Source organism: Anopheles cruzii, chromosome 3, assembly GCF_943734635.1.
Source record: "Anopheles cruzii chromosome 3, idAnoCruzAS_RS32_06, whole genome shotgun sequence".
Lineage (NCBI taxonomy): Eukaryota > Metazoa > Arthropoda > Insecta > Diptera > Culicidae > Anopheles > Anopheles cruzii.
The window spans coordinates 62,600,196-62,623,688 of NC_069145.1; the positions used below are offsets into that span (position 1 = coordinate 62,600,196).

A 23,493-nucleotide genomic window follows, 5' to 3' on the forward strand; every position below is an offset into this window, starting at 1 on the left:
ACCACCACCACTGGCTCGAATATTTTTCAAAAAGAGCGAGCACCGGCGTCGAAGCGAACCGAACGAGTGTGACGAGCGTGGAAGGCGAGATGAAAATGGCTGCGAACCACCAACCCCACTTCACCACCCACTCACCGACCACGCACCCACCCACCAGAGGCAGGCGCCAGGGAAAGCCCGACGACGACGAGGACCGGAGACCGAACACCGAAGACGTGATGTGATGTGATGTGATCCGTTTTTGTGGCAAAACCATCCACCGCCCCGACGAACCGCCGACGCCACCCCCGGCACACCATGCCTTGCGGGGGTGTTTGCTGCAAAAACAACCCCCGCAGTTCCACCCTCACCAGCCGGCCCCGCCAAGTTTTCCACTCGCTTTCTTTCAGCATCCATCAAGCAAACGCGCCGCGCCGTGAGGGTTGGCCCCTCGGTTTCCTCCGTTTCCTTCCTCCCTACACCCCCGGCCACGGGAAAATGGATCGCACACACACACGGGCAGACCGTCACACCACTACCAGCGGGCCGCGGGCCAATGGCGCAAACCGAGCGCCAGAGGAGGAGGACACTCTCGCCGTTCGGCGGATCGGGGAAATGAAAATGAAACGGAAAAACAAATAACGACCGTGGCCGCCAGGGGGTGGACTCAGAGAGCGGGAGGGGGGTTTACCGAAGTGCGGCACGCCAGAGACGGCAAAGAATCGTGTTGGCCCAATCCCGATCCGATCCGTCCGTCCGAGACGCTCTCGTCAGCAAACGGCGAATATCATCTGCCACCGGAGCCTTCCTTTCTCGCTCTTTCTCTCTCTCTTTCTCTCTCTCTCCCTCCTGTCTCTCGTTCTGGCGCCTTCGGATTGTCCCTGCGATGTCCTGGCCTGTGGCCCGCTTGTGCTCGCAAGAAATATGAAACCCTCGAGGATATTTGTGTTCTCCGCGAAAACCGAAGGCAAACTGACACTTTCAGGTGGTGGTGGTGGGTGGCTGCGTGGGTGACTGCGGGATGACATCATCCCCTACCATCACCACCCACCCGTCCATCCACCACCCCTCCGAACAAAGTTGACAAAATTGTTGAAGTTACCTCAGCCCAATGGCGCTCGGGCACAGATTAGTCCTCGGCAGCGTCCTCAGAAGCCACGTCGGTCCGGAGCCGAAGGACACGTGTGCCCACCCGCCCCCTCGCAAGACAGATGAATTAAAAGAACATCCAGCGAACCCCGTCCCCCTCCTGGCCCCACCGGCAGCACTTGATGATGATGATGGCGCATGTTTGCCCAGAAACCCTTTTTGCGCGCCGGGAAAAAGGATCTGCGTTCCGCCCTCGGGCGACGGGACCGGTCCGCCCGAATGAGTGACACAAAATGTCGTCCGTCGACTGGAAACGTCTTGAGCCGCGGCGTTCGCGGCGTCGATTTGCTCGGTTGGAAAATTACAGTCGCTTTCCACGGACTTTCCACGGCCACCCGGGGACGGGGTTTTGAATTTTTCATCAAAACACACACACACACACACACACACACACGGTGGCAATAATACCGCTCGGTGGGAATAAATATTTGAGTTCTTTTGCTCGTGGGACAATGTTCCGGAAGCATCGGAGGCACCCAAGGATTAAGGCCTATCGTTGCGCAGTTTACATTAAATCGCTAAAATTAGATTTAAAAAATAAGGAATCGCCTAAATGACGTTCAAATTGAAATAGTTTGGAACACATCACAGCATACTTTGTTCGACGAACAATACAACCCATGACAATCGGAAAGGTACCCGTTGTTTCACTGGAGGTCTCAGAAGTTGAGCTAATCAGATCATGTACTGTAAAACTGTAAAAACTATGTAACTGTAAAAAGATCATGTACTGTAGCTAGCTGTTTATATTATACTTTTGTATGATAATTGTTCTATAAGTAATCAATAAACCACAGGGTGTTTATTGATTAGAGTCATTTGAAAAGATTTCTGGATGAACCGTGAATTTCTTGTAGGTAAGGTATTTAGTATTGATTTTGGGAAAACAATCTTTCTGACTGTGACTTTCTGATGACGATAATGAACGGGTAGTGCCGTCACTAATATATTTTAAATTTATGCCTAACGCCTGATTTGGTGGCGTTCCCTGCGTTTAATGGCCTTTTCCCGGAATAGCTCGCTTGTTAGGCTGGTTTGAGTATCGTGTAGCATGTTGTTGCATGTTTAAATTGATTTTGTTCTATTCAGGTTCAATTTTGAAGGATGTTGTCCAGTCGCTTATGTGTGGCGCTCGTGTGGATATTGTGGCAGTAACAATGACCCTGCTCCAAAAACCATTGCTGTCATATTCCACTTATGTTAGAGAGACAGTTAATTAGTCAGATAGTCAACTATTGAAACAACAACTAAATTCTACTCAAATTAATAGTACGTCTATAAAATCGTCACGCGTTATGGAGCTCACTTTGGGCTACGCTTCAAAATCGATCTCCCATTATTTTAAGTTTAAAGTAAACTCACCATGTCAGAACCGTCCAACCTGATAACGCTCCTTTGCCACCTCCCCTGGCGCACACCGCACAGAATCCCAAAAATGCTAACTTCCCGTTGTAAAATCATGGCTCCGATCTAGGGGAAAGCATCAATCTTGGGGCGTTAATAATTATCGCTCTAAAAATTCGTCCCAAAACATCGTCTCCGCCATCGTGACGGAGGATCAGGCCACTGGCGGCGGCAGAAGGAAGGTTTATGTGGCAGGCCTTCGACGGTGACCCATCACCCGTCTCGGGCTCCGGTGCGACCGGCGCGCGCGCCTCGTCTCGTCGGTAATTACCGGCTAATGGTCCGAGAGTTGGTGTTAAATCAAATAAATTACATTTAATGATCATGGCGCTGCCAGCAGAACTAATTCTGTCCTGCAACCCTCTCCCGCACGCAGCCGCTTTGACAGGCTCCAGTCCCGGCCACCGGTCCCGCTTCCCCGACGCTCCCGGCCGTTAGGACCACCGAGCCTAGCCGAGAACCGATTGTCGCTGACATCCAACAGCCCTAAGCCCCCGAGGATGGGGTTCGGAAATGATGCCTGATGATGCCACACCGTTTCGGGCCGCCCGGCATTCTGGCGGGCCCCCACACAACCACACACACACAAAAATCCATATTTTATCCTTGAACCGTGGGGCGCGCCGAAAGCCTGGCTAGAAAAGGGACATTTGCATCCCGAAGGCGAAGGCTTGGGGTCGGTTTGGGGTAAAAGTTTTCCCGGCGCGAAATCGCTCGCCAACCGCCATCATGTGGCGCTTGGTCGTAAATTTTGAGCCCCGCGTCTTATCTTTTAATCAAATACGAACAGCTTCCTTTCCGACCGGTGCGGGCCGCATAGGGTCGGGTGTCGGTGGGCCCCGTCCCTAGGACCCCGTCAGCTGGCGGCCATCGAAAGTGATGCTGAAAGTGCGAAAGATTAATGCCCATGCACTGGGCCTCATTCGGGAACTCATTTCTGCGTCCGTGTCAATATGGAGTCTCCCAAACACTGCACATTCGACAATTGTTTCTATTCCACTTGTCGCAAATCTTTACAATATCCATATTGGGACTTCAATTAGAAGTGAAAGAAACATACCGTAATTCGAATTTCGAGCAGGTTCGATGGTTAGATTGAAGGTATACGACTGTGGTTCAACAATTAGAACGGAACTATAACATCGGACACAGAAGCATCGAATCTAGAAGCATTTTAGAAGCATCGAATCTATGGCGCTATGTGAAGAAACTTCAGCTGACAACAAACATAAGGGTTGCATTGCTTTATGATACATCTGCTGAACATTTCTCTGAGTAATTGCTGACTATCGGTAATGGTCGAGTACCTGTCGACGAATCAAGCGGATTGATTTCATTTCTTCAGAATGTCTGTAACTCATCGAAAGACGAACTTATCAACAAAGTATTCTCAAACAAAATTTCCAACTACAAAAATAATGAATGGTTGAGTGAGTGAGCAATTTTAGCGGCTAAGAATACAGATGTAGATGACCCAAACTACATAATTCAGAATAATAATAATAAACAAGATAGGAAATGAAAGTCAGAAAAACAACAAAAGCCTGAAAAGTCAATCGTTAGAAAACACAATATCAGTTTATGATCATAGTATCATAAGGCAAGTATTAAATATTAAATTAGATTTATTGTAAACCAAATTTTATGGATAAATACATTGGCGTTCGGCACTCGTAAACATTATCACGCCTTTTAGTTGCCATTACTTTCGAATTCGGTTAACATTTCGACTTCTTCGACTGACGAGCGGAGTGGCCGAGAATGATCCGATTTATCGGGAATTTCATTTCATTTCCCCAAACGGAACATTTTTCGATAAAGCTGTTTCGGATCGTAAACTTGCCACGCCCCCAAAAAAGGGTCCACCCTGCGGTTCGCATCCCGGGGAGCAACACCCTTCAACGTTGGCTGGTTGCGATATGAAGAAATTATGGACACCGCCACCGGTGAAAATTGGTCCCCACGCGTCGGGGTCCTTCCCAGCCCAGGATCATCGGCGGGTGGGAGCTTCCGGGCGGCGGGGTGTTTGAAATTTAAGACCCTCATGTTATTATTCAACAATTATGATCCACCCAGGCACCTTCGGGTCTGGCCCTCTCTTTCTCTCTCTCTCTCGGTATCTCCCCGAGGCCCGACAATTACCACTTTCTCGTCCAGGACATCGAAGGCCCCCCTTTGATGCGAGCGCTCATTCTTCGACCCTCGTCAATCTCGACCGCGCTGCGCCACCCCAGCCCCGCCGGAACCGTGGCCTCAGCCTCGCAACATCGCAACAGCAGCAGCAGCAGCAGCAGTTTTCCCTTCGCATTAGACATCATTTCCATCTCAGTCCCTCCGGGTTTATGCTTTTTTCCGTCTAATTTATATTCGAAATTTATGTCCGCTTACAACATCGCCAGCGCCCAACGGAGCAGGCCTCATCGCTGACAACGACGACGGACGGAGCCCGAGGACGACTGCCTCTCTTTTCCTCCGGCTCATAACTTCAAACACACCCCCTACCGACCGACCAGCCATCCCGCCCGTCCGCCCACCAGCGTCCTCGGTCGACTCTTATCACCAGCGCGCCGTTTACCGCCGTAACCGGCGAAACGGAAACCACCCACTCACGCCCCCCAAGATGGCGGACGGTATCTCCCATCAGCCTAACCCATCAGGCGTCCGTCCATCAGGCGACGTCGGGCGTCGCAGGTCGGGTTCCCAGGCCTTGACGTCCTGGCCCCTTCTTCGAGCGTCCTCGGCCTCGGAGAGAATCGTGGTGCTGGGGAAAGAATTCGCCTCGCAACACAATCACCTTCCGCTCGATTTCATTTGTTTTCCCACATCCCGGACGCCTCAAGGACTCTCTCGGGTGGACGCCGGAAGGTGGTGACTTGCGGGGTCTCCTAAAACCGCGGAAAAAGGATACGGTTCCGCTCGGTGGTTGCCAACGCCAAATGACTGCAGCATCTTTCGACCGAACATGGTTTCTATCGGTTCCCACTGGCACCGGTTGCCCGCCATGTAGAATTGCCACGCAGGAGAGTTGCAAACGCAAACATCGAACAATTATTGAGAAGCATAATTATCGCGGAGCATTCGTTTCGCTTCATCCGTTTCACCAAAAATGGATGCAACATTAAGATTGAATAACAGTAGAAACTAAATTGAATAACAGTTTTTAGGTCATGATTTTAGAACCAATTTTGTTTTTTAAATATAATTTAATCATGCAACAACGTTGGAATAGAGATAAGCCTTCTATATTCTGTCTATGTACATGTATGCATAACTCAACTAACTGAGAAAGGCTACCAACTCTTGTATTCGATGTATTAACGTTGCGATGTCCTTCTGCCGCGAATTCGAAGCCCAGAAGCCCATTAGTGAATAGCAATAAAATCAAACACCTTTTTAGTTTATTAGCTATTGTTGTCTTTACACAACACCTTTAAAATCGATTTCTTTACAAACTCATCACAGCCACATCAAACCGTTCGTTAGACGTTGGAGACGTTGCAGGAGCTACCAGTCTACGCCTTCGCGCCTTTTACGATCTTCATCACACCAACCCCAACTGTGAATCGTGTGAGTGAAGCAAAAGTGACGCAGTATCTATCACGCTTCACTAGACGGGGGCCCTGGCAATTTTCAACCTCAAAGGCAAGACCACCCCACGACCTCGGCCACCACCGGAACATCCCTTTTACGAACCGTGGCAAATTTATTGCAAATAAGTTCCGATAACGGCTCATCGGTGTGTCACAATTCACACCACGAGCGCGTATGTCGATGGTCGTCGCCTGCCGTCTACACTCGTCATCATCGGCGGTGCGTATCCGGGCTCCGGTTTTTGAAGGGGTCCCCTTCTGAATCGGTCTCCCCTTTCCGGCCGCTTGTTGTTTGAAGAAGACGCGCGCCGAGAAGGGGTGATGCAGACAGCGTGTTGGTGTAATAAAATGTAACGCCCGTTTGCATCGTTTGTGCGGGGAAGATGCGAATCTCTTACGCATGGAACAACATAGCGCCGAATTCTAGGGTAGAGTCGCAGTTGCAGCTCAATGGCTACCAAAGAATGGTGGATAGGTTGGTAATCGCTAACCCCACCAAAGGTAAGTCCACAAATTAACCGAATGTATTTCGAACCGAACCACAATTACTTGGAACGACCAACAGCAATTGTTGATGAGACAAGATAATTTGTTTGTTTTATTTAAATTTGAATCTATTGGTTTTTTTATTTGATAACCTCTGGTGGCAGGATCCGTAACTATTACTCGTTTGTGCTATAAAACTGTGTGTCTTGGGATGGTTCAAGTATACGATAAACTGAACGCAGCCACAGCAATCTTCGCAGACGCAGCCTAAAGGAGTTCAAAAACAAATCATCCTAGATCCGGAGAACAAATTTTCTATCACGTGCTACTGGAAATAGATTCTAAAACCCTCTGCAATTGAAGCCATTCAATTCGAAGATACCTTTCGGAATCGAGACCATTTCTTCCTGGACCAATAAACAATGCTCTGGCAATTGTGTGAATAAACATTTTATTGGACTACAATTTATAAATTATGTAACTCACTTTAGATCATAAAGTATCAGGCTTTTCCAAAATGCAGAATAGTTGCTATTTGACTGTGTAGTTTACTATCCGAGAGGCGGGTTGATTGGGTAAAATATATGATTATATTTTATTGAGGTGTGTTGCACAAAAATTGCGGTTCGCTTGCTGCGCGCGGAGAATCGGAGATCGGCCAATGAGTAGTTCTTAGCTTTGAAATCCTGGCGACACCCCGTAGGAGTACGTAAACTCGCCATCCATCCCGTGCAGAGGCTGATGTTTGTGCCGCTTACTTTCGGGGATAAAATCGTCTACATCTTCCGAGACCGATTCGTAGCGCTTGCGACCCTTCCCTGCGACCCCGCCGTCCATGGATTCTCCCGGCTCCTCGTCCATCTCGTGCGCCTGATACTGCAGGTAAAGGGGCTCTATTTGCTGGCCGGACTTTATCAGCATGTACGGGTCGAAGGGAAAGAACGTGTCCAAACAGTCTTCCGGCAGCTGGGAGCTGTTTTTGTACACGGTGGCCAACTTGCGCCGGGCATTCCGCTCAAGGATAGTGTGACAGTAAGCCAGTTGGTAGGCTCGCGTTACGCCGGCGAACGCGGTCGCCACGGTCGGCAGACAAACGCGCAGTGGGTTCAAGGGGCACGTCACGATAGACGATAGCTGGAGAGATTGTAGAAATGCTAAATTTTTTGCACTCGCCGTCAGATGTTTGCTGCGGAACGCGACCATGTAGAAAATGGCCTGGCACACCGAGTAGAACACCAGATGCGCTTTGATAGATTGATTGTAGTTCATCGAGTCGCTGCGTTGAATGTAACTGTGCGCCCACTGGGACATTTCCTGCAGCATGGACTTGAGGTGACTGCGAAAGTAGAGAGACGGAAACGAATTTATGTTACAAATGGCGAATAAAGCAAGTCTTTACGGTGCTACCTTAAGGGGATAAAGTTGGCCCTGGCCAGTAAGCTTGCAATGTACCCAACCGAGGATTGGCGAACCGTCGGCGAAATGGTAGGATTGCTAACATTTTTCCACAGCGAGCTAATAAAGTGCTCGCTGTACGCCATCTTGAAGCTGCTGAAGTAGAACAGCAGGAACTGGACGTGGTCCGTGTTGTGTGTGGGAAGAACGTGCGTTTCGAACTGTTTCAGCATCATCTTGAACAACCGATCGCCTTGCCCTTCGCTCTTCACACTCTGTTCGATATAGTTGAACATGAGGCTCATGAAACAGTCCAAAGTTTCCGCCAGCGGATGCTTCATAGTTGTGCACTGCTCTTCTTCGTCAGCTCCATTTGCTTCCATTTCAAACAGCATCTCCTCATCCGGTTCCTCCGCGGCTTCGATCTCGCTGCGAGGAACATTTACGTCCAGCAGAAGCAGCTGGTGAAAGACTATATCGAGCACCTCATCACAGTATATCGACGCGTACTGCGTCACCTTCAGCACGTTAAAAAGGTAGCCGGTCACTTCGTAAGCCGGCTTCTTGTGGTACGGAAAGGTCTTACGTAACTGCGTCAGCACCACGTCGAAGATCATCGGTATCACATTCATCAGTCTCATGACTAGATCGTGCACTTCGGCCAACTTCTTCTGCACCGCTTCACTGGGCACACCGTGCTTCCACTGGTCTTTATCGGCCACCGTCGGGATAAACTGTTGCACCAGCTTCGTGACCGTCATCGGACAAAAGTTCTTGTGGACGATCGATAGCTCGATCACGAAGTTTTTGTATGCCTCGACACACGTTTCGTCCCGGTGTAGCCAGGGCATGGACAGCAGCAACTCGACCAACATGGTAAAGTGCGCATTCATCAGCGGGACACTCTGTTTCGCCTCGATGAACGTCTCTAGAAACTGATCATCCTGCAAAAAAGATCAAACACAGATCAGAGATAGAGAGATCAGATAGCATTCCCGCAACGAGCCACTTACACTGAATTCGTCTTCCCTGAACTTTTGACACAGTTCCTCGTAGGTGCTCAACCGGTTGTTATCCAGGACATCCTGAAGGGCCGTTTCGATGGACAGTGCGGTAAAGCGCACCTTGTTGCGAGGAATATTCTTCGCATCTTGGCTTGGTGTCTTGAGTATTGACGATAACCGTGATTTTGCTGTAGCCGCAGACATGTTTGCATTGCGTTTCGACTGTGTATCCCGTGCAGACAGTTCGGTGGTCGTGGGAAAGGAAGGCGGAACTTGGGTTCCGCTCAAGGCTGTGCACCGGGCAGAGCTAATAGTGGGCGTGGATCACTTAAAACACAGATTGGCACACCTACGCCGACTTCTGAACAGAAACCGAATATAGTTTCTGTTATCGTACACACAGATTACGCACTATTTCACAATATTTTACATCCGCCGGAATAGAGCACGTTTTGCGGAACAATCGAAAGCTGGGAATTGTTGGCACGGGTTGACAGATGAATATTACGCGATGAACTCCGAAACCGTCAAACGACGAGTGAGTGCCTATTAGTGCTATTTGCCGAATTCATCCGCGTGGATGACAAACTTAAAACATTTCATTGTCCTCAGTTAAAACTTAAATATATCAAGAATATAAAGTAAAATAAATAAAATATTCTACATTTAGAATATAAAGTGTCCACCTAAATTACAATCTAGCGTTTTTTTCAAATTCGCATAGATTTCCTGTCCTGATTACTGTGCTCTTTAGTTGTAGTGTTCCAGGCACTTTTCAATCGTTTGCTCAATCAAAACAAAGGGCACTCACAACTGTCAGGTCACCATCTAAACACTGAAATCAAAACATTCCGGATTTTATTTTTCTCGTGAGGCAGACGCAAAAATGTCGCGTTTTAGCAGTGCTCTTCAGCTCACCGATTTGGACGATTTTATCACTCCATCTCAGGTAAATATCCGTCACGGAGTTTTAACTTAGTGATCGCATCCTGGGTTTTTTATGATTACCTTCGATTGCCTCTTTGTTTACAGGAATGCATCAAGCCCGTCAAAATAGACACGAACAAGAGCAAAACTGGGGCCAAGATAACGATTCAAGAGGATGGATCATACGTTCAAGAATCTACGGTGAGCATGACTAGTAAAGCCAGCCATCATTTCCCAACAATGTGCTTTTACCTTCCTTCCCCCAAAGAGTGGCATACAAAAGCTGGAAAAGGTGGAAATAACGTTGGCGGATTGTTTGGCCTGTTCGGGTTGTATAACATCCGCCGAAGGGGTACTGATATCCCAGCAAAGCCAAGAGGAGCTATTGCGCGTGATGAACGCGAATAATCTAGCCAAGCTCAATAATCAACTAGATGAAATCAAGTTTGTGGTCTTCACCGTGTCGCAACAGCCAATCCTGTCTCTGGCACGTAAATACAATCTCACGCCGGAGGACACGTTCGAGCATATCGCTGGTAAGATAAGCAGTTTGCGATAAGTCGCCGCTTTTTTTTCTTATTCGTTAATTGTTCTCTCTCGATTGCGTAGGTTATTTCAAAAAGCTTGGGGCGGACATGGTTGTGGACACGAAAATTGCCGATGACTTAGCGCTGATCGAAAGCCGCAACGAGTTCGTCGAACGATACAACACCAATCGCAAAACGCTCCCGATGCTCGCATCCTCGTGTCCGGGATGGGTGTGCTACGCGGAGAAAACGCATGGCAATTTTATACTTCCGTACATTTCGACCACCCGCTCACCGCAACAAATAATGGGGATGCTGGTGAAGCAATACCTGGCCAAACTTATCGGTACCACGAGCGACCGGATCTATCATGCCACCGTTATGCCTTGCTACGACAAAAAGCTGGAAGCCTCACGTGAAGATTTCTTTAGCGAGGTCGAAAACAGTCGAGACGTTGACTGTGTCATAACCTCTAGTGAGTAACGTTAAAGCCCGAAAACCATCTCCGATGTGCAGCATGTTCCGTTACTTGTTTTGTTTTCAGTTGAAATCGAACAAATGCTAGAAAGTCTTGGACTACACACGCTCCAACTCATCGACAGGTGTCCGGTTGATTGGCCGTGGCCGATGGCGCGACCACCGGCGTTCGTTTGGAGTCACGAGTCGTCCGGCTCGGGAGGATACAGTGAGCATATCTTCAAGTATGCCGCCCGGAAGCTGTTCAACATCCACGTCGAGTCGGTCGAATTTAAGCCGCTTCGCAACAACGACATGCGCGAAGCGATTCTTGAGCAGAACGGAGAAGTGCTACTCCGCTTTGCCATCGCAAACGGATTTCGCAACATACAGAACATGGTTCAGAAGTTAAAGCGAGGAAAAAACACTTACGATTACGTCGAAATAATGGCGTGTCCGTCGGGGTGTCTGAACGGTGGTGCACAAATTCGCCCCGCCGATGGAAAAACGGCACGCGAGCTCACGGCAGACCTTGAGATGATGTACCGTTTGTTACCCCAGTCCAACCCCGAGAACGAGAGCGTGGAACATCTGTACACCACTTTCCTGGACAACGATGGCGACAACAACAAACGAAAGAACCTGCTTCACACGAGCTACCATCAGATAGAGAAGATCAACTCCGCTCTCAACATCAAATGGTAACAGCGGCAGCGGCAAAGACCCCGTTTCTTACACATTATTTTATGTTCTCTACCGCGGTGCGCGTGTAAAACCAAAAGGTATAGCAAAAATATGCGATAAATAAACAAACCGTTCGCTCGATTGGCGGCCAGTAGCGACGCTACGAAGAAAGTCAAAACAAGCATAAACCGGTTCGGGAACCCCGTGACCGGAGCAATAAATGTCTTTTATGGTCGTGCTTTAATCAGCCGGCTGTGCAAGTACGCTATCCGAACACACCCCCCGGGGATTGGCTACTACTCGCGGACAGGTTTTGAAGATCCCTGAATGGCGATCGAACGGCGAATCCTGTCGGCAAGCGGTGGTCAACCTTTGCATTCGCAGCCGGGCAATCTGCGCGCAAGCAAGCGATAGTCCGGCATTCGGCATTGACATTGGTCCCAACCTAGGTCGTCACGGCGCTGTTGCATTCATCACACCCCTGCAACTGCAACCGGTCAAACAGATTGCGGTAACTTTTGAGGCTTAATGGACAAGTACAAGCGCAACAAATATTTAATCGGCACTCACAGCGAACGTCAAGCGTCGGGCAGCGAAACCTGCTTTCCGGAGGATAAGGTCATTTACTCAAACCAGAACACTGTCCGCTGATCGGTCTGCTACAGATGAGATCAAATTTGGAATGTGCTTGGTGGCCACACTTTTTCACGGGGAACGGCCAAATATAAGCCAACCAAGTGGAGCATTGAAACGGGTTTTGAACGGTCAGCACAACAGGGATAAAAGTTATTTGGCATTCAACGAAATGGAACTGGAAGGACCGGCCATATTCGCTTACTGTGAATTCTAATAGGAAATGAAATGAAAACAGTTATTGTCGATGCAGAATATTAAAATTAATAACATTCATGAAGATAATTAATTAAGTAAACAGTAAATTCGGTACACAGTAACTAGGCGTCTCCATGAGGATCGTCTTTTGGAGATCGTTGTTTGATCAACCAAGCCACTTCAGTGGAGCGAATGCAAATTCAAATTGGGTTTTTTTGCTGTCTGAACCAAGGTGAGTGACCGCGATGAATAAGAGCCCCAAATAAATTTGCTTTCTGCTTGACCGCATATGGGAGTAATCTGATCGGATACATTAATTCGTTTACGTTTGTTTGGTTTTCTTCTCCCACGTCCAACGATGAGCTGTTTGTTTCGGGGCGAAGCTCGACCATCTAGAATAACATCACACTGCGAATTACTAACAAGATATGGGACATTTGAATTTAACGCCAACTTTCACGCCAAGAGGGGCGCTCCCATCTACGAAAGCTGATCCGTATTTGCATAAGTCAAAGTAAAGCCCCCCTCGAAGCCGGCGATAACATTCTCTCCGGCGTGGTGTCTCGGAAGCAACGGTAAATTTGTCCACCCAAAAGAATTTATTTGCCATTTGGCGCAACATCACGGGAATATCGACGAAAATGCTGGATGCTGGCCGAGTGCGAACGTGCGTTCTGCGAGCCGCCCCTAACCGCCCGATCTGCTCCGGAAGCAAGAACCTGTTTTTTGGTCACTCTTCGACTCCCGCCCGTACAGACGGAATTCGGCTAAGTCAGTATACCATAATGTCATGTGTATCGTGACTACCGCAGCAAGAACTCCGTTAAAATCGTGCCCAAAGGATTCACCTTACTTAATATTTCCCGTGGCGTAATATGACGTGCTGAAGATCAAGGGCGACCAACAGCCTTTCGTACGGGACGCCACGAATACCGGTTCGATCGATCGGCAACCTGCCGGAGTAGCCAGCCAGCAACTGGAGCACTTTAGTGCGCGATACGCAGAGATACGCCTGACCAGGCAGTGGCGTCCAAGAATGGAGAACGCTGAACGCACAAAGTAATTCCTGGGTGGGTCTTGCAGGTCCGCGGTGCGGCTTACCTTTGGCTCGCTCGATTCGTGGGAATTACGGTCCGTGTCCGCGACTGGCTCACATCTTTGCGCAAACCTTCACTTACGGCGATGCATGAAGACTTGCAAATCAGCCTGCGATCGCAGATTGTACGCGTTCGCGCGTACCCAGAGCTCAACGGCAATCTACGGAAGATTCAAAGTGCACGTGGATCTAATATTTTCTCCGTTCGCCAGATAGGTGCCGTGCATACCAGATAACCGATAATCGACTAGCTTCTGTGGGCTGTGAAGGTTAGCTTAACTTCCGCTGCAATTAACCGAGTGCATTCAAGGATGCGATGAGCTGACGCTAATCGCTATAAACTCTAACCGAATGTGTAACCGAAAGTTTAGCACCTTATCCCCTCCTTGGCTCCTTGGGGGATCGATCGTGCGAATCTTGCTGTGGTTCTTTTTCTTTTCGTTCCACTCAGCCGAAGTGGCCGATCTTTAAAAAGAACAAGGAAAAAGAAACAACCGAGAATACCATTTTGTCACAGAACAAGTTTCGCCGGACGCCGGACTCCGCCCGCTCGGAGTGGTTGTGGCCACGGTCGTCCATTCCGGGGTGGCCCATTGCGCGAAGGTATAAAAGAAGCCGTTCGGGACGAATAAGAATTAGTCGGTTCCGTGGTTTCTTTAACGTTGGTTCGATTTCCTGGAGTGAGCTGCAAGTGCGCGCCAAGTGCCCGTAGGAAGTGTTTGTGCCGTGTTTGGGGGGCTTGTTCTATGCTTCTATGCTGGAAGTGTACATAAGCCCGCTTCGTGTGTATCGAAGGTGCGTCTCTCGAGAGAGTCCCTGCGGTAAGCTGCGATCTTGGAGTGATGTTGATGCGTGAGAAACGCCCGAAGGGCATGAGGCTGTGGGAAGTGTGTATATTCGAAGAACATAATGCAAAACGCTCATCGCGCTCAACCCTCAGGCAACCGCCCATCGGAAGCCGCGCGGGTCGTGCCGTGGACTGCCGTGAATGTTGATAAGCGATCGATGCGAAAAGTGCAAAATGAAGAACTAGTAAGAGAAATCCATCAGCTCTTCAACCGATGCTCGGTGCATGGCTTAGAGTGCATGTGCGTGGCGTAAAATCGGCACAATGGAATAGATGTACTGGGAAGGAATTCCGATTCGGCTGTCCAGTGGTGGCTTTATTTGAATGTAACATGTGCTCAGTTGTGGGCCGCGCGATGTCCGTACCTATAACCGACGGGCGACGGGAGCGAAGTGCGAAACCGTTATAGCGTGGCCTCAATTCTTGTTGGGAACAGTTCTCCGTGGCGGCATTGATTGAAAATCGAAGATCGTCAAGGGTTTTGAGTGATTAATTCTTGTGCCGTGGAGAACCCATCTCGTACCCTTGTACAGTAGGATGTGATACCAGTTTTTAAAACCTGTGTCGTGTCCCCGGTGTGCCCAAACAAAACAAGAATTCTGTTTTTGACCCAGAGGCGTTATTGGAAGCGATGGCCGCTATTTATCAGTGTGGCCCCGAACGTTACCGAAAAAATAGCGCGACATCAATCGCACAAAGTGGCACGCAGTTGCAACGAGGTCAGAATCACTAATCATCCCGACTCCGAAAAGGCTGCCCCTGATAGTGGTGGTGGAACCTCGGATCGTTGATTTCTATTCAGCCAGCAGCATAACCCGGTGCTAGTGAGTGTATCAAGAACGACCGGAGCAGTCACGAAGAGTTGAATGAACAGCGGAAAAGATGTGTGGTGTTGTGTCGGGGCGCGAGCATAAACGTCGCGTTCTCCGGATCCGACCTTCGTTCTTGCGCCGATCCTCAGCCATTCGGCGCTCTAGCGGTACCGTGTGTAGCCCTGGACTTGAATCATAGCTTTCGTAGCGTAGCCGCTTTTCTCGCCATCTCACGAGATGTTGAAGTTGAATGGGCACGTGCTGTGCGGAAACTGGTTTCTGACGGTCTGGTACCAATTACTGCCCCCAGCAGCGCCATTGCGGGCCGTTGACATAGACCTTGAAAACTGTGCTTTTTTTGTAGGTCTTCGTTCCGAACTTTGTTGTCGGCACGCCGTTCAGAGTGGGCGAAACGGTCGATTGACCTACTTTGTGCCTGTTTGACTGATTTAGGCTTAGTTTAATCGATTGAATTGTTTTACATTGTTGCGAAGGTGCGATATTATGATTCTCTTTTCACTCTTCCAGCCTTTTCATTTAGATTCAATGCCCCAATGAGAGGAGCAGACAATAATGGTTCTTAAGCTTTTTAAACTGGTACGTTTCAATCACATCATGATTATTCCCTGTTGCCATTGTCCACGTGCCACTGTTTTATTGCAGCTGACCATTGTTTGCATATGGACTGTCGGCCCAACTTTGGTGGCTGTCAGAATTGAACAATCGGAACCGGTTAGCTTTGTTCGAAGCAGCGTGGAGCATATTCCGAGCCATGGCTTTGAGAAGCAGATAGCGGAAGCGGCCAGTGATGAGTTCGGAAGTGCGTCTCTGCCTCTGCGCAGTGCAGTCGAAAGTGTTCCGGCCAATCTGTGAGTATGTCATTCGCATTTGATACCGATTAGCTCATAAGCATGATACGCCGTCGTTCTAGTATCGATGAGCGGCTTCCACTTCGCGACTCCGTAGAGTTTCGGATCATCGACATGGACGATGCTATCGAAGGCACTGTGAGCAAGGTGAAGACCGTCGTTAGCAAACAGCAGCAGAAGTTCGCGACCACATCAAAGGCTGATGTCGAAAGCTTTCGAATCTTCACGCGCCCGGACAAGTACGCGGCTTACATCATACCGGCACATCCGGACAACCTGCCGATGCCCTTTCGGGCCGGTTCTCCCTACCAACAGCTGTTGAGCAGTAAAGAGCTCGCAACTGCCCGAAATCCTCCCGCTCAGCTGTCTTACGTTCGAAAGGCGGCGGAAAACGAGTATAAAGTCGTGTGCCACATGACAAACTGGGGATTTTACCGCAAAGGAGAGGCCCAGTTTGTGCCGGAACACTTGGACGCAAGCCTATGTACACACATAATCTACTCGTTTGCCACTCTGGATGCGTCCACTTTAACGATGAAAGAATTCGACAGTTGGGCTGACATAGACAACAGTAAGGGTTCTGCGTCGATTCGCAGAGAGGCGATTTATGCATATGTTCCCCTCTTTTGCAGATATGTACTATCGAACGATTGCCGCTGCGGGTGAGGTGCCGGTGTTGCTCGGCTTGGGAGGCTGGACCGATTCCGTGGGCGAGAAGTACTCCGAGCTGGTAGGATCGGCTGGATATCGGCAGCAGTTTATCAGCAACGCGATTGGTTTTCTGAAAGGACATCGCTTCACGGGCTTACACCTGGACTGGAACTATCCGGTTTGCTGGCAAAGCGACTGCTCGCAAGGTCCCACGAGCGACAAATCAAACTTTGCCAAGCTAATCCGGGAGACGCGAAGCGCGTTCACTCGCGAAAACCTCCTACTCAGTACGAGCATATCGGGGTACGAGGAGGTGATCAAGAGAGCCTACGATGTGGTGGAAATATCTAAACACGTGGACTTTATGACCGTTATGACTTACGACTATCACGGTGCCTGGGAAGAGCAAACGGGGCACGTTAGTCCGTTGCACGGTTCTGCGACGGACAAGTATCCACAGTACAACACGGCCTACGCCATGCAGCTGCTGGTCAGTATGGGAGCCGAGAAAGGGAAACTCATCGTAGGAATACCGTCCTATGGACAAACGTTCACCTTAGCCGAAAGTTCGAGCGGTAGGTCCGGAGAAGGCAGTCCTGCTACAGGACCTGGGGTAGCTGGTGACGACACGCGACAACCGGGCATGTTGGCGTACTACGAAATTTGCCATCGAGTGCGTCGATTAAAGTGGAAAGTCAGTAGAGATGCGTCGATGAAGACGGGTCCCTACGCCAGCAGCAGTGATCAGTGGGTTGGTTACGACGATCCAGTATCGGCCACGGCTAAGGCAAAGTATGTGGTCAAGTCTGGGTTTGGTGGCATAGCAGTGTGGACGGTCGATTTGGACGATTATCTAAATCGCTGCTGCGAGGAAAGCTATCCCGTGTTGAAGGCAATAAACAGAGCTCTGTTTCGGCTCAGTAGTCCCAGTCCCACTGGCATGGACTGTACGAAACCATCCCAGCCCGCCACCCCTGAACCGGCAGAGATGACGTTCAGTCCGGACAGCGGACTTGGCAGCTCCACCACTACACCCGCTCACGCACACACCACGTGGCCATCGTGGACCCCGGAAAGCACGTCAACAACGCGCAGAACAACGACCCTCAGCACTACGACGACAACCACTCCTCGAACGACTGTAACTCGCAGAACAACCACTCCATCGACCACCTACAGTCCACCGACGACGACCACCGTAGGGACGACGATCCCTGTTCCGGGTCTTATAATGCCCGAGCTAAGCAACGCTGAGAGCTGTGAACCCAATCAGTACAAGGCGCATCCGAATAACTGCAATTCGTACTATCGCTGCGTGCTTGCCGAGTTTAAACAGCAGTTCTGTGCCGGTGGCCTTCATTGGAACGATCAAGCAAAGCTGTGCGATTGGCCAGCTTCAGCCAAGTGTGAGAAGGACATGGGCTCTCAAGAGTACAGCGAGATAACCGAAGCCACCTCGGCGAGACCAACAAGTACCACAACGGTAAGAACCACTTCTTCGAGACGCACAACAACATCCAGGACGACGCAACGCACGACACGTCGAAGTACTCCCGCCAGAGTACCGAACACGCCGCGACCGACGAAGCCACCGACTACTACTACTACCACTAGCAGTCCTTCGCAAGGATGCCGAAATGGGGAATACTATCCACACAAAAACTGCGATAGTTTCTACATTTGCGTCAACGACAGGAAAGTGGAGCAACAGTGTGGCCCAGAACTGTACTGGAGTCAGGCGGACAAGAACTGTGATTGGGAAGAGAACGTCAACTGCGTGAGTAACGAGCAGTACTTTAAATTGCTCGTCAAGTACAGTGCATTGAAGGCGCTCTCGGAGGACGATCCTTGCGATGGCAACACGCACGTTCCGTATCCGGGCGACTGTAGTCAGTATCTCGTGTGTAACTGGGGTCGTCTGGAGTCGGCAAGCTGCGCCGACGGTTTGCACTGGAATCAAAAGCTACGCATCTGCGATTGGCCAGCTAGTGCCCGGTGCTCGCAGGGTGGCATTCCCGAGAGCACGGAGAACAATTCGGACGAGAACTCGTGGCAGAACTCGAACCAGGACATCGATGGTCCACAGCCCGTGGTATCGACGACGGAGAAAAGAACCACCACGCGAACGACCACGCTGGCACCTTCCACGCCACCGCCGGAGCTGGACCCACTGTCGGGATACTACAAAATGGTGTGCTACTTCACGAACTGGGCCTGGTACCGGAAAGGATACGGCAAGTACACTCCCGATCACATTCGCACGGATCTGTGCACGCACATCGTGTACGGCTTTGCCGTGCTGGACTACTCGACGCTGACGATTAAGACCCACGATTCGTGGGCCGATATTGACAACAAGTTCTACACGCGTGTCGTGGCCGCAAAAGAAAAGGGCGTTAAGGTGACGCTCGCCATCGGTGGTTGGAATGATTCGGCCGGCGACAAGTACAGTCGGTTGGTGCGCAGTGCCGCGGCACGGGCCAAGTTCGTTGAGCACGTGATCGGCTTCTTGGAAAAGTATGGTTTTGAGGGGCTGGATTTGGACTGGGAATACCCGGTGTGTTGGCAGGTGGACTGCAAGAAAGGATTCGCCGACGAAAAGGAAGGTTTTACAGAGCTGGTGCGGGAGCTGTCGGAAGCCTTTAAGCCCCGCGGGTGGCTCCTTTCGGCGGCCGTCTCACCGAGCAAAACGGTCATCGATGCCGGGTATGACGTGGCTGCATTGGCCAACTATTTCGATTGGATCGCTGTCATGACGTACGATTTCCATGGACAGTGGGACAAACAAACTGGCCATGTAGCGCCGCTGTACTACCATCCGGAGGATGAAATTGATTTCTTCAATGCGGTAATTGGGCGGACTGAAGGCTGCTCGATAGATGGATGACAATCAAAGTTCTTTTTTCTTTTAGAATTATTCTATCAATTACTGGATCGATCAGGGAGCGCCTTCGAGAAAGCTCGTCATGGGTATGCCACTGTATGGGCAGTCGTTCCAGCTGGCAGACATCAAAAAGAACGGACTCAACGCGAAAGCACCCGGTCCGGGACAGGCGGGAGAGTTCACCAGAGCGGCAGGATTTTTGGCGTACTATGAAGTGAGTGTGGTTTTGTGTTCCAAACCGGTGACTCCAACTTACGAAAACTCCACCTCGATAGATCTGCGATCGTATACAAAACAAAGAGTGGACGGTTGTGCAGGACGAACTGCAAAGGATGGGACCGTACGCTTACAAGGGCAACCAGTGGGTATCGTTTGACGACAAGGAATCGCTGCTCCGCAAGGTAGAGTTCATCCGTGCTATGGATCTGGGAGGCGGCATGATCTGGGCGCTGGATTTAGATGACTTCAAGGACCGGTGCGGTCAAGGTAGTCACCCATTGCTGACGGCCATCAGAGAAGGACTGCGTGATCCTCCCACGGGCAACGAAGTGCTCCGTAAGTGTGCTATGTAAGGGTTTACGTGAGTGTGTAAAGGATTTGGCATATTTTTTTTGTAGCGTCCGTAGTTCCAACTAATAGTGAACCTGACGTTGAGCCAAGCAACGTCGGTGGGGCCCAAACACCCGATAAACAGCGGCCTGACTCTTCCGAAAGCACCGAGGTGGACGAGAACTTGGTGGACGGCGAAACATACAAAGTTGTCTGCTATTTCACCAACTGGGCCTGGTATCGGCAGGGAAATGGCAAGTATCTGCCGGAGGACATCGACCCGGAACTGTGCACCCACATCGTGTACGGCTTCGCGGTGCTCGATCGGGAAGGGCTCACCATTAAGCCGCACGATTCGTGGGCCGATATTGATAACCGCTTTTACGAGCGCGTGGTTGAGTTCAAGAAGAAGGGCAAAAAAGTCACTGTCGCAATCGGCGGATGGAATGATTCTGCTGGTGACAAGTATAGTCGTCTGGTGCGCAACGCTCAGGCGCGAAAGCGGTTCATCGAGAACGTGATGGAGTTTATCGAAAAGTACAACTTTGACGGCCTGGATTTGGACTGGGAGTACCCGGTGTGTTGGCAGGTTGATTGCACTAAGGGATACGCGGACGAGAAGGAAGGATTCGCTACGCTCGTGGTTGAACTAGCTACGGCTTTTAAATCGAAGCAATACCTACTCTCGTCGGCGGTGTCGCCAAGCAAAAAAGTAATCGATGCCGGGTACGACGTCGTGACCCTTTCCGACTACATGGACTGGATAGCGGTGATGGCGTATGACTACCACGGCCAGTGGGATAAGAAAACGGGACACGTAGCCCCGATGTACGAACATCCGGATGATTTCGACAAAACGTTCAATGCAAACTTCACCATACACTACTGGATCGAGCAGGGAGCGGATCCCCGGAAGCTCGTTATGGGAATGCCGACCTACGGCCAATCGTTTTCACTTGCCGACGTCAATGATCACGATTTAAATGCAAAGACTTATGGTGGCGGCGAAGCTGGCGATCAAACTAGGGCACGAGGATTTTTGTCGTACTACGAGGTGAGGATCGAAAGGACCGTAAATGTCACCGTTTTCTGAGTGTCTTCCTTTGTTTTGCAGATTTGTGCCAACATTCGACAGAAGCATTGGAACGTCGTGCGCGATCGCAAGGGCCGTATGGGTCCGTACGCATACAAGGGCGATCAGTGGGTTTCGTTCGACGATCAGTACATGATCCGCCATAAGAGCGAGTTCATAAAAGCGATGGGCCTCGGAGGAGCAATGATATGGGCGCTGGATTTGGATGATTTCCGGAATCTTTGCGAATGCGAGGAATACCCCTTACTGCGAACCATCAACCGGGTGTTGCGGAACTACCCAGGACCTGGACCGAAATGTATGCTGGGGTCTGGAAAACCAAACGATCCTCCGAAAGATCGTCCTGCTACTACGGCAGTGCCCACAACTACAATGAAACCAACCACTACTAGACCACCGAAAACCAGTACCACTACCATGCGAACTACTACGAGGCAAACGACACGTCCGACTACTAGGGCCACCAGCACGGTGCGAACCACAAAGTATCCGGTCGATGAGCTAGACAACAACGATACCAAGGGCGTGTGCGATGGTCGATTGTTTGTTCCACACGAATCGGACTGCTCCAAGTTCTACGTTTGTCAGAACGGAAACCGATATTTGCAATCGTAAGTGTATGCCCTTTCATGTCGTACCGCAAACCGAAATCCAACCATCCGTCTTTTTGCAGATGCCCAGCCAACACGCTTTGGAACGACGGTTATTGTGATTGGGAAGCAAACACAAAGTGCTACAATAAACAACAACCTGTACCTTCACCGGCCACTAGCACTGAGAGCCAGACGACTTCCCGACGGCCGGCGACAACGGTGACGACGCGGCGCCCCGCCACCACGCAGCGTCCCACTTCGAGACCAGCAACGACTCCGGCGACGTCCAAACCATCGACTCCTGCAACGGGCAACAACGATTTTAAAGTGGTGTGCTATTTTACCAATTGGGCATGGTACCGACAGGGAGACGGCAAGTACACACCCGACGACATCGATAGCACACTGTGCACACACATCGTGTACGGCTTCGCGGTGCTGGATCGGGAAAGTTTGACCATCAAAACGCACGATTCGTGGGCAGACATCGACAATCGGTTCTACGAGCGCGTGGTCGAGCAGAAGCGCAAGGGCGCAAAGGTGACGCTGGCTCTCGGCGGATGGAACGATTCGTTAGGCGACAAGTACAGCAAACTGGTGCGGGATGCGTCGGCAAGGGCAAGGTTTGTGAAGCATGCCGTTGAGTTTATCGAAAAATATGACTTTGACGGCCTGGATTTGGACTGGGAGTACCCGGTGTGTTGGCAGGTGGACTGCCAGAAAGGATATCCGGATGAGAAGGAAGGGTTCGCCATGCTGGTGCGGGAGCTAGCCGTTGAGTTCCGACCCAGGCAGTGGCTCCTGTCGGCTGCCGTTTCGCCGAGCAAAATGGTTATTGACGCCGGGTACGACGTACCGTCGCTGTCGGAATATTTCGATTGGATTGCCGTGATGACCTACGATTTCCACGGAAACTGGGACAAGCAAACGGGCCACGTCGCGCCACTGTACTACTACCCGGGCGATACTTACGACTATTTTAATGCAAATTTCTCCATAAACTACTGGATCGAGAAGGGTGCGCCTTCGAAAAAGTTGGTCATGGGCATGCCACTTTACGGTCAGTCGTTTTCGCTTGCCGATGCGCGGCACAACGGACTGAACGAAAAATCGTACGGACCGGGGGAGGCTGGCGAGTTCACGCGGGCCGGTGGTTTCCTGGCGTTCTACGAAATTTGCGAGAAGGTCACCCGAAATGGGTGGACCGTTGTCAGGGACCCGGAAGGCAGAATAGGGCCGTACGCGTACAGCGGAAGTCAGTGGGTTTCGTACGACGACGTAGACGAAATACGACGAAAATCGCAATTTTTAAAGGAAATGAACTTGGGTGGAGGAATGGTTTGGGCATTGGATCTGGACGATTTCCGGGGACGGTGCGGTTGCGGGACCCATCCGCTGCTGAGAACGATGAATCTGGAGCTTGGCCGTATTCAAACACAACAACCGGAAAACTGTACTTAACCGGCGGGAGAAGCAGAGCACGGCGTATTTTGCGACTAGATCACCATACAGATTTGTGTCATAATTAGTCAATAAACTGTCTATCGACGGCACGTTGATATGTGTATTCTTGTAGTTTCTGTCCTTCTCCCAAAACGGTTGGAACCGTGTGTAATATTTTGAAGATAATCGGTTTAATATTCTATTTTCTATCAAAATCAGTCTTT

General features: G+C 50.3%; 3 protein-coding genes across 4 annotated transcripts; 2 read left to right on the top strand and 1 right to left on the bottom strand.

Annotated features, from left to right (window-relative positions):
* Window positions 1–7,097: 7,097 nt before the first annotated feature.
* Window positions 7,098–9,397, bottom strand: LOC128273377 (RNA polymerase I-specific transcription initiation factor RRN3). The gene is made up of 3 exons (XM_053011321.1): window positions 9,017–9,397; window positions 8,016–8,947; window positions 7,098–7,944 (listed from the first exon to the last, which is right to left on the bottom strand). Exons 1-3 carry the CDS (start codon window positions 9,209–9,211, stop codon window positions 7,281–7,283), a joined length of 1,791 nt encoding a protein of 596 aa, XP_052867281.1. The 5' UTR covers window positions 9,212–9,397; the 3' UTR covers window positions 7,098–7,280.
* Window positions 9,398–9,840: 443 nt separating this feature from the next.
* On the top strand, window positions 9,841–11,766 carry LOC128272309 (probable cytosolic Fe-S cluster assembly factor AGAP009023). Of its 2 annotated transcripts, none has more exons than XM_053010092.1 (5): window positions 9,841–9,956; window positions 10,040–10,135; window positions 10,203–10,470; window positions 10,544–10,936; window positions 11,006–11,766. In XM_053010092.1, exons 1-5 carry the CDS (start codon window positions 9,894–9,896, stop codon window positions 11,620–11,622), a joined length of 1,437 nt encoding a protein of 478 aa, XP_052866052.1. In that variant the 5' UTR covers window positions 9,841–9,893; the 3' UTR covers window positions 11,623–11,766. The 2 variants fall into 2 exon arrangements, with proteins under 2 accessions (XP_052866052.1, XP_052866053.1); XM_053010093.1 differs by having other exon boundaries at window positions 9,894–9,956; window positions 10,052–10,135.
* Window positions 11,767–15,760: 3,994 nt separating this feature from the next.
* LOC128272305 (probable chitinase 10) lies at window positions 15,761–23,299 on the top strand. Its single transcript, XM_053010086.1, has 9 exons — window positions 15,761–15,784; window positions 15,851–16,056; window positions 16,119–16,627; window positions 16,689–19,555; window positions 19,620–19,805; window positions 19,867–20,146; window positions 20,209–21,194; window positions 21,255–21,844; window positions 21,907–23,299. Exons 1-9 carry the CDS (start codon window positions 15,761–15,763, stop codon window positions 23,285–23,287), a joined length of 7,029 nt encoding a protein of 2,342 aa, XP_052866046.1. The 3' UTR covers window positions 23,288–23,299.
* Window positions 23,300–23,493: the final 194 nt, after the last annotated feature.